The sequence below is a fragment of the Carcharhinus amblyrhynchos genome, chromosome 17 (genome assembly GCF_965287045.1).
Source record: "Carcharhinus amblyrhynchos chromosome 17, sCarAmb.v2.hapA, whole genome shotgun sequence".
NCBI classification, from domain to species: Eukaryota; Metazoa; Chordata; class Chondrichthyes; order Carcharhiniformes; family Carcharhinidae; genus Carcharhinus; species Carcharhinus amblyrhynchos.
In genome coordinates this window covers 10,271,774-10,287,505 of record NC_137340.1, presented here as the reverse complement: position 1 = coordinate 10,287,505, position 15,732 = coordinate 10,271,774, and the positions used below count along the sequence as shown (strand labels likewise).

The 15,732-nt window shown below is 41.6% G+C and overlaps 1 protein-coding gene across 11 annotated transcripts in view; it reads right to left on the bottom strand.

Moving 5' to 3' along the window:
* Positions 1-15,732, bottom strand: part of pcdh15b (protocadherin-related 15b) — a 1,349,261-nt gene that overhangs the window by 288,202 nt on the left and 1,045,327 nt on the right. For all 11 annotated transcript variants that reach the window (XM_080205457.1, XM_080205459.1, XM_080205466.1 and 8 more), the window contains one exon: positions 12,458-12,586. In XM_080205457.1, the coding sequence (XP_080061583.1) occupies positions 12,458-12,586 (129 nt within the window). The remainder of the gene's footprint in view (positions 1-12,457; positions 12,587-15,732) is intronic.

Sequence of the window (15,732 nt, the reverse complement as noted above, 5' to 3'; positions counted from 1 at the left end):
TTAAGAGTTGGAGGCGAGACCTCTAATTATTCTGTGATGAGGGAATGCTTCTGAAAATATTTTTGAAGTTTATTCACTGTTGTGATGTCAGAAACATGGCAGCCAATTTGTGCACAGCAAGCTCCCACTAACTTCAATTAGCTAAGTGATCAGTTAATCCTTTTTAATAATGCTGGTTGAGGGACAAATGTCACCAAGTATGCCAGGGAGAATGCCCATGACCCTTTTCTCCAATTATGTTTTTTAAAATTTAGAAGAGTTTTGATAGCAATACGACGAAAAGATTTTCTTGTTTGCTTAGTGAATCATTGACAAAATCATCAACCTTGGTCACTCAGAGAGGGGATGAGGGGTTAGGAGAATGTTGTTGTGCAGAAGGTTGCCACATGGAGTTGTTGAGGCAAAGACCATTACACCTTCGAAAGAAAATTAGCCAAGTATTTGAAAGCTGGGAAAGTTACAGGGATTTGGAGAAATGGGAGTGATTGTGGGCTTAGTTTTGGATTATTCTATAAGCAATCGGTCTAGACATGGCATATCAAATGTTTTCCCTTGTGCTGTAAATTCCTTAGCTCATTTAATTAAAAGTTAGTTTTGATCACACTTGGTATCTTTCATGGACAATGGCAATAAAGTGGTCAATACGGTTGTTGCAATTCCACACAGAAGGCAATAATTTAATTTACCTGACACAAATTATGTTTCATGTAAGAAAATGCGTTACATCATGTTTGCATTCAGATCACGTTTTGTACCCCCCCAACACACACAGTCGTCTTTCCCAATGGCTATTTCCACAATCTATCTCTGACTGTTCTGAGTCCATAATAAAGGCAGGGATCAAACCTTCTTAAAGTTCACCTAACATCATGGTTTTTAGAATTACATGCAAAAGGATGAAACAAGGGCGGGCTTCATTGAGATCAATTCCTCTGCATCTCTCCACTGTTGATGGTACAGTCGGAAGCCTCAAATGACAAAATAATTCCTCTCTGGTCGACAAGTTCAGTCAAAAGCTAGTCATTTCAGTAGCCATCACTCAACAGAAGCTACAAGGTGGCTTTGATGAAGGGCCATTAAAGAGCAGTAGGAGATGTTTATGCTTAGTTACAATGATGCAGGTCTGAACAAACAGACATCAAAATGCAGGTAACTCCAGACCAAGGCATAAGCTTTCCTCTTCATTGGAAAACATCTCAGTTACTTGCGTTAGAACGTTTTGCTGGTGTGTGCGAATGTGTAGATTTTGTGTGTGCATTAAGGTTTTACTGACACATATAACAAGCTCACTCTTCAAAAAATCCAAACAAACTTTTCCAGTGCTGCACAAAAGCTTCTGTTTAAAGTTTAATGGGCTTCCACACTTGGCTGTTTTGGTTTCAGTGCCACAACAATAGGGGAAATCCAAAGAGCTGAGAATGCTATATATATTCAAAATCTTATTTCTGCACGCACTTCCTGTGAACTGTTCTCACGATAAAACCCTGAATCCAAATTCTTTAGAACAAGCTGCTTAGGTACATTTCTTTCTACTTTTTGAATAACGGCAAGGGTTTTCATTAGTGTCAGTGCTTCTTCAAGCAACAAGTGAAGGAATGGAGAATTTTGCTAATGAGGGGCTTCATTTGTCAATTCTCCAATTCATTAATGCCTGGGAAAAAACAAGATATTTCATTGATGTTTGATTCATATGGCAATTTATGACTTTCTGTGACATTTGGGTAAGACTGAAAACATTTATTTTGGCACCGCTAGGCAAAATGTCATTGCCCTGTGCCAATGAGTTTAATCTCTGAATTCAGAACTAACATTTCCCCCAGATTCAATGACAACTGTTCAAGCGACTAGATCATACATACAAGCGCTTCTGACTGTCACATCTGCCATCATACTGCTTAGTATTAACTAGAATTCTTAGTTGATGTCAAGATATTTTTAAACAGTATTTTGAAAGTTACGTTATATCCTTTCCATCAATGCAATGTCTGAAGGTACATCTGTTTATCAACATTTATCTATAGGTGTACTATTAAAATGAAACACCAAACATAGAACCCTAACATAGAACCCTACAGTGCAGAAACAGGCCCTTTGGCTGCATCGACCACAATCCTACCCAGGCCCTATCCCCATATCCCTACACATTTACCCGCAAACATCTCCCTTGTCATGTGAATGACAGACTTCCTTGCCTATCATTCAACATTATGCATTTCCATTCAACTTTTTGATCGATCAAAATGAGAAAATATGAGTCACTAATTAGGCTGGCTGTGGTAAATCAAAATTAAAAAGAAACAGATATTCTATCAAACCAATTAAATTCTTATTTCTGTCATTTTTCTTTTTGCTAACTAATTCCAAAGAGCTGAGAATGCTACACACATTCAGAATCTTATTTCTGCACGCACTTCCTGTCAACTGCTCTCACGATAAAATCCTGAATCCATATTCTTTAGAACAAGCTGCTTAGGTACATTTCTCAACCTTCCAACTACAGGCACTTCAATTTCACCATTAATTACACAACATGGCAAGCTTATGTAGCAGTTTCCATTATAAGTATTTACAACAGAAGAAACAAGGACAGAATGTCCGACTTTCTATCAGCATTGAATCATTTCAGTGTTTATTGGTCCAGTAATCTTCCTGTCTTCTTTTTGCCTTTTCATCTGAAGTCTACACTTGTCCTTGAGTCACAGGGCAGGATTTCAGTACCTGGGTATGAACCCAGAGATTACAATGACTTCTAGGCCATGTTGTCAAGGAATCCCTAGAGTACAGGAGGAGGCCATTCAGCCCATCTGCACTGACTCTTTGGCACAGTGTCTTACCCAGGCCCTATCCCCAATAATCCCACACATTTACCCTAGTCAATCTATCTAATCTACACATCTTGGGACACTAAAGGGCAATTTAATATGTCCAATCCACTCAATTGGCATATCTTTAGAACGTGGGAGCAAACCGGAGCACCCGGAGGAAACCCACTCAGGCGTGGGGAGAATGTGCAAACTCCAAACAGACAGTCACCCCAGGCTGGAATTGAACTCGAGTCCCTGGTGCTGTGAGGTAGCAGTGCTAATAACCACTGTGCCACCCATGTTAGCAAGCATGTCACTGTTTTGATATGTGAATTGCTTAACTGGCCTGGAGTCACATTCCCCCATCAAATGAGGACAGTATGGTCGCACAGTGGTTAGCACTGCTGCTTCACAACTCCAGGTTCAATTCCTGGCTTGGGTCCTGTCTGTGTGGAGTTTGCACATTTCCCTCGTGTCTGCATGGGTTCCCTCCGGGTGCTCTGGTTTCCCCCCACAGTCCAAAGATGTGCAGGTAGGTTGATTGGCCATGATAAAAAAAAGCCCTTAGTGAGATGTGTAGGTTAGAGAGATTAGTGGGTAAATATGTAGGTATATGGGGTAGGGCTTGGGTGGGATTGTGGTCGGTACAGACTCGATGAGCGGAATGGCCTCTTTCTGTACTGTAGGGTTTCTATGTTTCTATTTCTAATAAATAGTGGCTATGGAGGCTGGAGCAAACCAGAAGGGGACCTTGTGCAAAAGGCTGAAGCAACCATTGCTGAGACTGCCATTGACTGAACAGAAGCAGAGGGCAATGGAAAGGCGGGGGGTCTTCATTCTACAAATAAGAAATAAATAATAGGTTCATAAATTTCCCTTGTGGGATAAGAGATTAATATCTCTGGTATAGACCTATCAGTTTTAATAGTAACAAAAGCTTCCATTTATTATCACCTCTACGTTAGAAACAAGAGTGAAATGTTCAGCATTAGACGGAAGAAGGAAAATAAGGAAGGGTGGCTGTAAAAACGGTCTGCACTTTAAATATTAACCTATCCTTTGCTTTTACAGGTTCTAATCGACTTGCCAGGCTGTTATCAGAATTTACTGTTTTTATTTCGATCTATATTGAATCCTAGCTCTCCAGTGTACAGTAACAATTTGCTATTGCTAACTCTGAGTTATCTCTGCTGCCAACACATTGAGGGCCATTTTACAGTCTTTCTTCTTCAATGTTGCCTTCTGCCTCTGCAATGCCATTGCAGACCTTCCTGCCATCTCACCCATCCTTCGACATGTTGCCTTTCTGACAGTGTGGCAAATCCATCCCACGAAAAGAAAATCTCTTCAGGAGGTGACAACAAGCTCATTAATGCCCTTGTGTGGCCATTCGAGAGGTTTGGGCAGGTTGCCACTTCCAGCTCCTGTCAGCACATCCTGAATTCTGAGTACGCTGGTCTCACATCAGGCAGCAACCTGGGGCTGGGTTTAATGGGCCAACTCCCCACCCGCCTTCTCCGCCAATCCAAATCCCATCAGCGGTGTGCAACATCATAGGACACTGGCTATTTCAGGCAATAAACATACGAATCCTAAATAATTATCAATAGATATTTCAACTTATCCAACAATTTACCTAGCTCCCCTTCAAATTGCTTGCATCATGTTAACCTTCAAAGAATTAACCACTGTTATTGGCCTGGCTTCAGTGTGGCACCAACCTCACTTTTACTACGTGTCTTGCTTCAGCCTTCACCACATTCCTTTAAGTCATCCACCAACTCTTTTATCCCCTCTCTAAATTTTTCATCAACATCTACTTAACACTTTTTTTTCTCCACGAGCTGTCAACCCATCTCTTTCCCCCTGCATTCCTAGAATAATTTTAAATAACATCAATTGCACTGATTCAAAAGATATAAAAACAACAGTATTACAGAGAAAGAATTTTGCCCTGAACTTTCCAGTCATTCACACCGGCGGGATTTTCCGGTCCTGTCGATGGCGCACCCCCCCGTTTGCAGGTTTCACAGCGACGAAGGGTGCATTCAATGAGAAACCTTGTTGATAGCAGCAGGATCTGAAGATCCCACCACCGGCCAGTGATGGGCCACCTCCGCTTTCACGGCAGGTTGCGTGGAAAATCCCACCCATTATAGTATGCCACACAAATAAATGCCACAGAATAAATGCACTGAATGTAGAAACAAAATCAGCTCAGATCACCAATTATGCCAATCGCACAAAACAGTATCAGAGTTTTTCAAATGCAATTAAACAGAATCATCACACACAAAGCTTGAACAAGCTACAATAGATAGAGAAATTAATTGCAATAACAATTAAACAAGAAATAAAATGACACAATATCAATTAAGAGTTTTCAAAAAATAGATTGCATACAAAACAAGTCACCAAATCACGAATATTTGCCACAGGGCCAATAACCAATGAAACAAATCACAACAATTATAACCAGAATCAAAAGGCAGCCAGATAAAAATCATTCATTTACAATGTCAATCATTGGCCAAATGTAATTCAATTTAATGGATTTAATTTTTTTTGTATAAATTTTAATCTATTTCATTCACTCATTTAATTTTAAATCAATGATCTATTTGCTCTGAATAACTAAATATATTCTATATTTTTCATAACATCAAATAATCCTCATTAACCAACAGGAATATATTTTCAACTTCATTGCTTGATGGTTATTTTGGCAGAGGATCGGCTCAAACGTCTATCTGGATTACTGCCCTAACCCACAAGCTTCTCAGGAGATGTGATGGCAATATTTATGAGTCCTAATTATTTTATAGGACTCCATGAGAGTTGCATTAATGAGGAGGTGCGTACCTGTGTGTATTGGGCACCTTGACCAAAGGTGGTAAGTATGCAGCTCAAATAGTGATGAGTAGGAGGGTTTAGGAAAAAGCAGCAATAAAAGTTTATTTATTTGTTACGAGTAAGGCTTACATTAACACTGCAATGAAGTTACTGTGAAATTCCCCGAGTCGCCGCACTCTGGTGCCTGTTCGGGTCAATGCACCTAACCAGCATGTCCTTTCAAACTGTGGGAGGAAACCAAAGCACCCAGAGACTCTCCTGCTATTTTTAACCACACACCTGCCCCATTCCCATTTGGTGGCAAGGGTTACAATTGGAGCTTATATATTTGACTCTTAATTCATTCTGAAGTGACCAGTAGGCCACTTGGCAGTAGAGAAATTTCTTTGAATCCCAACTACAACCTTTCCTGGACAATATACATGAACAATAAATGCATTGTTGCCCATACTTAGGAAATTTTAAAAAATTCAACAATTAAGGAGAACCACAAATTCTTTTGCAGCTGAGGTTCCACGGGTTCAAAGTTATGTCTTCACATTCAACTGCTGGGAAACATTTTTCTCTTCAAATAAGATTTTACTTGATGAACAAAAATCTTGCTTGTATAATTTATAGTTAATGGATATTTTACCAGTTTCCTTTCTGCTTCGACATTTATTCATTACTGTCAACTTATTAAGGAAAACATCTTTGGGATTCGATACAAATGCATTTCAGACCCACACAGATCAATTAGAGACACACTTCTTTTGAACTTTCAGGTAATCCTCTTAATCTCATTTTTGGTGCCTTCTCAGTTTCTATTTAACACGTTTGAGTCTTTGAGATGCCCGATGTCTGTATCGCTGTTCTTCACCTGAATATAAAGTGTTTGTCCACAGTGCTCCACTCAGAGGCAACTGGCTATGGAAGCTTGTTGAAACATGTTAGTGGGAAGGAATATATGAGCAAAGTGTAAATCATAGAATCCCTACAGTGCAGAAGGAAGCCATTCAATCCTACACAGACAACAATTCCACTCAGGTCCTATCCCTGTAACCCTATGTGTTTACCCTTCTAGCCCCTCTAACACTAAGGTGTAACTTAGCATGGTCAATCAACCTAACCCGCACGTATTGAACATCAAGGGGCAATTTAACATGGCCAATCCACCTGACCTGCACATTTTTGGACAGTGGGAGGAAACTGGAGCACCTGGAGGAAACCCATGCAAACCACCAGGACAATGTGCAAACTTCACACAGTCACCCAAGGCCAGAATTGAACTTAGGTCCCTGGCACTGTGATGTAGCTGTGCTAAACACTCTGCCATCATGCCGCAACCTGTCGACAAACCATTTCCAAGATACCTGACAACCAAGAAATGTAAATGTTGTAAGACTTTAACCTCTAACAGGTTTATTTGGAATCATGAGCTTTTGGAGTGCTGCTCCTTCAGCAGGTAAGTTGACTCACACTTAACCTGGTATTGTGCGATTCCTTACTGTGCCCACCCCAGTCCAATGCCGGCATCTTCACATCATTTATTTTATGTTCGACTCCGAGTATTTCAGTACCTCAGTTAACCCTTAATGGGCAGCACAGTAGCACAGTGGTTAGCACTGCTGTTTCACAGCTCCAGGGACCTGGCTTTGATTCTCAGCTTGGGTCACTGTCTGTATGGAGTTTGCACATTCTCCTCCTGTCTGCGTGGGTTTCCTCCGGGTGCTCCGGTTTCCTCTCACGATCCAAAGATGTGAGGCTTAGGTTGATTGGCCATGCTAAAATTGCCCCTTAGTATCCTGAGATGCGTAGGTTAGAGGGATTTGGGTAAAATACGTCAGGATATGGGGGTAGGGCCTGAATGGGATTGTGGTCGGTGCGGACTCAATGGGCCAGATGGCCTCCTTCTGTACTGTAGGGTTTTCTATGATTTCTATGATCTATGAACCATTCTGGTCTGTTTAAAACGAATGGTAGTAGAAAGTGAAGCAACTAAATGGGAAAAATAGGAAATGCAATGAGATGCTTAAAAATTGAATGAAACCTAAACAAAATGCTTTAAGAAATGCATATAATTTGGAGAAAAGATAATGGAAAAGCAGAACTGAAATTTGGACAGAAAAGTAATGCATTCTAAATGGCACTAACAAATCAGTTTATATACATTGGATTAAAAAGAAATTAACCATGCTTATGAAAGAATATCACGTGCTACTCCGATGAATTCAGAAATTGAACATCATAATCCAAAGAGAACACAGAATTAAATAGTCACAATTTAATCTAGGTATTAAACCACAGGCTAAACTGAAATCACTCAGCAATTTCCCTGTTGTAGGACTGGAAATTCAAGGTGTTCAACTTACAGAAGAAGTCGAGCTGATGGTGAGTACAAGAGACCATGGTCGCCTCTCCCACACACCTGTCTAATGAGGATTGCACAGGGAATGCAGCCAAGGAATTCTGGAACTCGCGCTTAACAGATTAAAATGAAATATGCATTTTTTGCCATCTGTCCTTCGAAAGATTGGGCAAATTCAGTATTTTTACCTGAACTTGCTACATCAACACAACAGCATGAATCGTGGCACTTTGTCAGAAACTGATATTACCCAGCTCTATTCCTCAAAGCTAATTGTAAAGGGTTCACTCACAAAGGGGTTAATTTTGTTTTCATCTCACAAGCACAAAGGACAGGATTCTCCCAAACAAATTCTAAGTTCCCAGTGTGCGGGAAAATGGGAGTAAGTCCCACTGAGTTTTTTTTAGCGTGATTTCCAGAATGAATCTCCGGCACTCTGTGCCTCAGTGGGATTTACTCTGAAAATCAGGGGTGGAGCCTATTCCTGCCTGTGAGGCCGGCAACATACTGCTGAGTGGGCCACTGCGCATGTGCTGATCTGTCAACGCAGAGATTGGCCCCCCTCCCCCGCATTGCCTGCCTTCCGCATGCTGGCCAGCATCGCAACCTCCCATCACCCTCGCTCCATCCCTCCCCCACTGATCCTGATTGCAGAGTGGCAATGGGTCCCTCCCAACTGATCACCTCCAATAGGCCCTGCCCCCTTGGCACTGGCTGATGTCTGGTGGGCAGTGCCAAGATGCCCCTGAGAAGTGCCAGTTTACTCCTTAGGAACTGCCAGGCTGGCACTCCCCAAGAGGCACCTCCCATTACCTGCAACCTCCTGGGAGGTCCGCAATGGCCTATCTTCCCCCAAGTGGTGTAGGCTGCTCATTAGTGGGGAGCAGTTGTAAACCCCACTGGAGGGAACCACTCCGGCAGTGGAGTGGGGGGGGGGGCGGGGAGGAGGGATGGTGACACTAGCAGGCTCGGAAAATTCAGTCTCGGGCCTGCTATTCATATGAAAAAATTGAGGCCGTAACCACCATGGGAAGCCCACAAAATGGCCGCCACCGATGTCTCCCAGTCCGTGGTGCTACTCAAGCATTGCAGTGGGGTGGGAAAATCACCCCCAAAATATGTATATTGGAAATTCAGGATCGGGTTCTGTTATGAAAATGAGCTTTTGGTCAAATTGGGAACCAAAAGTAAACTGTTAAAAAAAAATTCTTTAAAATACATCAAAGATATCTCCCCCAATTTTCATTCCTGTACAGACAATCTTCCACTCACTTGGAATGGAGACAGACACTGTGATCTTTCCTGCCCGTTGTACCAGTTGACCAGCAAAGCAGGCCGGGAAGATAGCGTGTGAGTTCATGCCAAAAGTTATCCTCCTACCCCTGTTTTGCCGGCGTAATCAACTTTGTGTGAGATGGCATGGCCATTTCCAGACACACATGTTCCCCCACTCCCCCCACCCCCCCTTCAGTAAAACCTTGGACTAATGAAAATCACTCATGGTTCCCATTCAACTTGATGGCCATGCCAGAAGCATCGGAAGTTCTCAATGGTCAGGGAAATGTCTGAGAAGTGCCCATCGGGCACCCTGGCACTGCCCACTGGGCACTATAACAGTGGTGCCTGAGTGGTGGGGTTGTGATGAGAGATTTGTACGGGCTGGATAAGGAAGTGATTGACAAAGAGGGGCTGTGGAGGAGTAGGCCATGGAAGGGGTTATGAGGGGGGTGCTCTTTGGGAGGGGCCCAATGCCCCAATGCCAGTGACCCATATTGCCATGAGAGGATTATGCAATTGCTGATCATTGTGTATGTGTGATATGTGTGTAATATGTGTGTGTGTGTGTGTGTGTGTGTGTGTGTGCGTGTGCGTGTGTTGTGGGAGGAGGGAGGCGGTGGGGACAGGGCTGGTGGTAGAAGATCTTCCATTGGAAGATTGGGGCACCCGTACCATGGTACCTTGAAAAGTATGCAGCCAGCTTACCTGGCAAACTTAGGATTCCTCCACACCCTGCCCTCCTACCCTGCTCCACTCCCCGCCAACTTGAAATTCCAGGCTGCCAAAAATATTGACAGTGTGGGAAGATTTTGCAGGGCAGCTGCAAAAGTAAAACTCTCCAGTTTTCACACTTTTTGACATTTAAAGGTTTTTTTCTGGAAGATCACCCCAGCATGTCTGCAATCAAAGACAACAAACACCAGTGAATGTGAAGAATCCACATTTCCTGTCCTATTAGAAAGGCATTAAGGCAATCACCTGAGGTGTTCAACTGTTGGAGACAAACCATTCAGCATCATCACTTGGACAATGGAACCCTGGCAAACAGAGCTTTCGAGACATGATCTAATCAATTTTCCCTCGGAACACAAAGACAATGACCCCTAAGCAGTTGGCAAGTAGAGATCACATGGCAAGCCAAGCCTTTGTATTTTAATCACCTGCTTTCTCTGCAGAATTGATGAGAAGCAGCTGAGAAGAGGAGAGAAAACATAAGCAGGGGCCCCCTCTCTCACCTTCTTTGCAAGGCTTGCACCCTGTTTGCAGACTGTGACCATCTATGGACACCTCTGCTTATGATGTGGGTATGCCGGCGTTGGACTGGTGTAAACACAGTAAAAAGTCTGACAACACCAGGTTTTAGTCCAACCGATTTATTTGATAATAAAAGCTTGTGAGTCTATTATCAAATAAATCGGTTGGACTAAAACCTGGTGTTGTCAGACTTTTTACTGTGTTCACCTCTGCTAAAGCAGATACTTCTCATAAGAATTCAACCCAGCATTAGTGTCTCCAGAAGAGCATCCAAATTAGCCACCTACATCTTTAAATTGAAAGCATTGAGAGCACCAAATTCAGCCTGGAGCCACCAAACTATAAACTGTACATTCCTTCTACTGTTTATGGATACTGATTTTTATCAATCTATCCTTCCCCATTCTGCAATATGTTTGTATGTGGGCTTGTGTGTGTGCACGAGAAAGAGAAAGTCAGAGTTAATTTTATTATTTTACTTGGATTGATTCAAGTCTAATAAAGCTAACCTTTTTCTTTGTTAAACTCAAATAAACCTGTCTAATTGGTTATTTTCTGATCACAGCACGTAAATAAAGTGCTCACTAAGTTGGCAAAAACTACCCTTTTCAAACATTGAAATAATCTGTTGCAGCCAATTGAGGAGAGTAAAAAGAGGGGAGCCCAGTTCACCTTCTCTCACCCGATTGTAACTATTCCCAAAAAGGAGGAAGTTAGTACAAAATTCACGGCATGGAACTCTAAAGGAATATAAAATGATCTCAAAGTTGACACCTTGACGACACCATTTTCCATAATTCAAACTTTAAAATAAAATAATTGAACAAATAAGATCCACTGGCCCAGCATTAGTTTATAATTTGGCAGGGGATATGAGAACACTTCAAGAAAGTAGTCTCACATCAGCTTAATTTGACATCACCTGCGATTTGCTTTCCCACAATGAGATGGTGAGGTAACTGAGACAATGTAGCTTCTACTTACTACTTTAAAAGCTATGCTTGGTGTAAACCTAAAACATTATAAGAGCATATGGTAGCAAATAGTACATTACGTTGCTTATCAGAACACTTGTTTCAAAGCACAGCCATCACTCTTACCATTCATAATGATTATAGGATTGGGTACACTACATGTGGAGGCAGATAGAGGATGAGTGGAGATCAAATGTTGCTCTGGACTAGCTGCACTAATGAATTGTCTGCCAGTGTGACATTTGCCTTTGTGGAATATATCTTTGGTATACCATTACAGGCTAGGTAGAACTTGAAGGAAGGTAGTTCAATGGTGAAACTGGCTTTAAATGGGACAGTATATTGTTGCCGATGAAAGACTTTCTTAGCATTCTGCCATGTGCCTTACTTATTAATTGTGTAAATGTGACAAAATTCAATGCAATAAGTGATTAATCAGGAAGCATGCCCACTGAATTAATCTTACACTGCAGGGCATATTTGCCATGTTTAAAAATACTTCAGTTTGCTGCATTAGTTCAATGAATCTTACCTAAGTTCCCTAGTTGGTTGAAATTCCGCATTACAGCACAATATTTGTGATGCATCGATTAATGTGCTTCAATTAAAGACCTCTTTGTTTAAATATAAAAAAATTGTTACAAGAGTAAGCAGAAAGAAATGCAATTGTGTTAACTACACAATAAATATCACACCATGGAATTTCAGCTCACTGGAGATTACATGCAGTATTAGGTACACATTTGTTACAAAACTCCTTCTATTTCTAATACCATTTTGGATCGCAAGTGAGCCAAAAATCATGGTGAAAATATACCAAAAGCTTAATTCAGAATACACAATACAATTCAGAGTTTATACGCATGGAACATTGGAAACATATTTTTATAATTTCAATATTTTATAGCCTACACATTTTTTTCCAAAATCAGTTCAAATTATCTTACCCTAACTTGACCCACATAGATATTTGCTTCCTCCTCCAACACAGTGAAGTTCTTAAGAAAGATGGCATCAAATGTTGGATCATTGTCATTCACATCAGTAACCACGATGTTGACAGTTGTAGTAGAAGTCTAAGGAAAGAAAATCTAGGTTCAACAATGTTCATTCTCTGCAGATTACCATTTGAAGGCAAATACATTTTGAAAACAATTTATGCATCCTGCTACATCTTAATGAGCAATTAGGATAATAATTTGTGATTAATTCTGGAGAAGATGTGCAAGATTTATTTTCTTGGAGCAGTTGGCAAGGCAAAGCTGATATCAGTATCAAAGTGACTTGTGAAGTCATTTATAATGCACCTTTGGAAATCTGCAAATACTTCCCAGCATAATCACAAGCAGAAAGAATTTTGATATAATTAATCAAGCCCTCTAGTGAATTATTTCAAGGTCAGATTACTTAGAGCTATTTGAACAAATGTCCATTATGCATTCTGTAAATTTTTAAAAATGTATACACCTACATCTATTATTAAAACATTCATAGCTTTCTGGTTCATCAACCTTTTCAAAGCGGCTCTCGGAATATCAATGTATTACAATCAGTTTTTTAAAGTGATAGCTTTCTCTGCTTTTTATTTCAGCCAATTACCATTTTTAGAAACCTTGGAAGATACTAAAAATCCTCTTTCAATTTGCCCTCGTTGCTTTGTTCACTTGCATGAATTTGATTATAAGCTTCTCAAGTTAATCTACCTTCTGTTGCTGAATTTTGAGATGAGTCCAACAAAGAACAAACTAAAACTTTAATTTGGGAAACGTAGCAGGGCAACCCAGGGAGCGTGGGCTGCAGTAGGGGAAGAAAGAATGGAAAGGGTTAAGCAGACACCTGACTCTAGTATCCACACTCACCGCAGGCAGACACACGGCAAATTACAAATAACTACTTCCCAGATAGCACTAAACAGTCGCACCCCCAGGTGAGATCATTCTGAGGTTACGGCAACAATAAAAGAATCAATACCATTTATTGAGGCTCCACAATGTATAGTGGAGCCATGTGCTTCTGGAAAACTAATCAAGTATCAGGGATATGGGGGCAATTAACACACCATTGAAATTGGCTTGATAACTACACTGCTTTGATGTTGCAAACAGGTAGAAAGAATATTTTCAGAAAACGGTTAAAGATAAAACACGCAGGACACTGGATCGGCATAATGTGATCAAAATTGAACTTTAACAAAGTTAAAGTAACAATATGATCATCTAATCAAAATGTAGTGTTTTGCTGTATAAAAATGTGTAAGCACCTATGATGGGTAGAGTACTCGGGAACAAGCTGGAATTACAGCTCCGAGTACTGCTCTCCCTCATGCACGCTGAGTAAAACCATCTTTGTTGAAGTTCTATAAAGTCTCGGAAAACTCAGTTCGTTCGTTCTCTCCAACAGAAAACATAGTGTGGTTCAAAATTTTCCAGAAGAAAATACTTGAGTCATTTCAGTTACATTTGTCTTCAGGAAGAACAAATCTTGAATATTCCCATTCTGTACTCAATTGAAAACAGATTACAGTGATTTATCTAATAATTATTTTCTCCCTTCCTATAAATATATGTAGGTCCTTTCTCTTTGGCACTTCTTCCTGATGCCCAGTTGTAAATCAGGGGCATCATTTTACAGTGTCACTGTACCATCTGGTGACTTTGCATGCAAACTCCCCAGCCCTGTTTTGATAGCGAGCTCAGCTTCAGTTCCAGGGTGACGATTGATTTCATTTACATCCCATTAATGCGTCTGGGGTGGCATCTTCCAGCCTACCAGTCACTTCCCTCTCATTGGCAAGATGTCTTGATGGTGAGAATTACAGCTGGACTCCCTTGGACTCTAGATGTGGAGGCCATGCTGGGGGAAATCAAAGGTCATGAAGCCCCCAGCTGGTTAAGGACATGGTCGTGCATTGTCTATCGGGCATTCTCACACTGCCTACCTGGAACCGCCCAGCTGGCAACGCTCACCCGCACCATAAGTGTGCCGGGACATTGCCAAGAATGTGTGACTTAAGTGGGGTGGGGCCTGAGTGAGGGTGAGGCTATGATTTGGGAGTTATGCACAATGACATGGGCTTATGCAAGGGGCATTCTGCAAGATGGGGTGCTCTGCAAGGTGAGGGTTATGCGAAGAGGGGCTCTGTAAAGATACTCATTGGGAGGGTCCTGATGCCCCGATGCAGGCGACCCATATTGATGTGGGAGGCGAACATGCCGCCAATAATGGGGTGGGGGGAGGTGTCTAATGTTCATGGGGGTAAGGGGAGGTGCGGAGTCTCCTAGTTCACTGAGAGATCAGAGCGCCCTGTGCAATGGAACACAAAATCTTTGGGAGGAAATCATCCTCCAGGAATTTGATGTATATGGATTCTTGGGCATCAAAGATCTGTTGCAACTACCAGTTCAATAATCAATACTTGTTTTGATTTAGTTTTTTCTTGGATTCAGACTAAGCAACTGCTGCCACATAATTTACATAGAATTTACTGTAGTAAAACTGGCCATTCAGCCCAACAGGTTTATGCTGCTGTTTAAAGTCCACACAGCCCTACTCCTAACTCACTCACTTCACCTCATTAACCTATCTTCACAATTCTTTCTCCCTCATGTGCTGATTTAGTATCCTTTAAATTATACACAAGTAGGCTAGTAGGGACACAGGAATATTTTCATAATCAGCATTCATTTAATTTCCCACGGTCCTAATGGAGCCGTTAGATATCACTGTATGTTTCCCTACATGGTACCCTGAATCTGGGACTTCTATGTTTTTGGGGATCACGGGTACACACCCTCATTTGGCACCGCAGTAATTCCGCACATTTGCATGCAAAGTTTGTGGGCTCTTTTAACTGGAAACAAGTTTTGGGTATACCGGAATGGGCAAAATGAGCATCAAATCTGCTGAGTGCCGTCATTTTGAAGCTTGTGTTTTTGTGACCCCCCCCCACCCCCGGCCCCATTTATCTCCCCAAGGATTGGTGCGGGCCTGAACTGCGCAGGTAGAGACAATTTTCACCAACCTTTACAGATGCGCCATAGAAAGCATTCTTTCTGGTTGTATCACATCTTAGTATGGCCCCTGCTTTGACCAAGACCACAAGAGACTACAAAGGGTTGTGAATGTTGCCCAGACCATTTCGCAAACTAGTCTCCCAACCATTGACTCTGGCTACACTTCCACTGCCTCAGACAAGCAGCAGCATAATCAAGGGCTCTGTGCA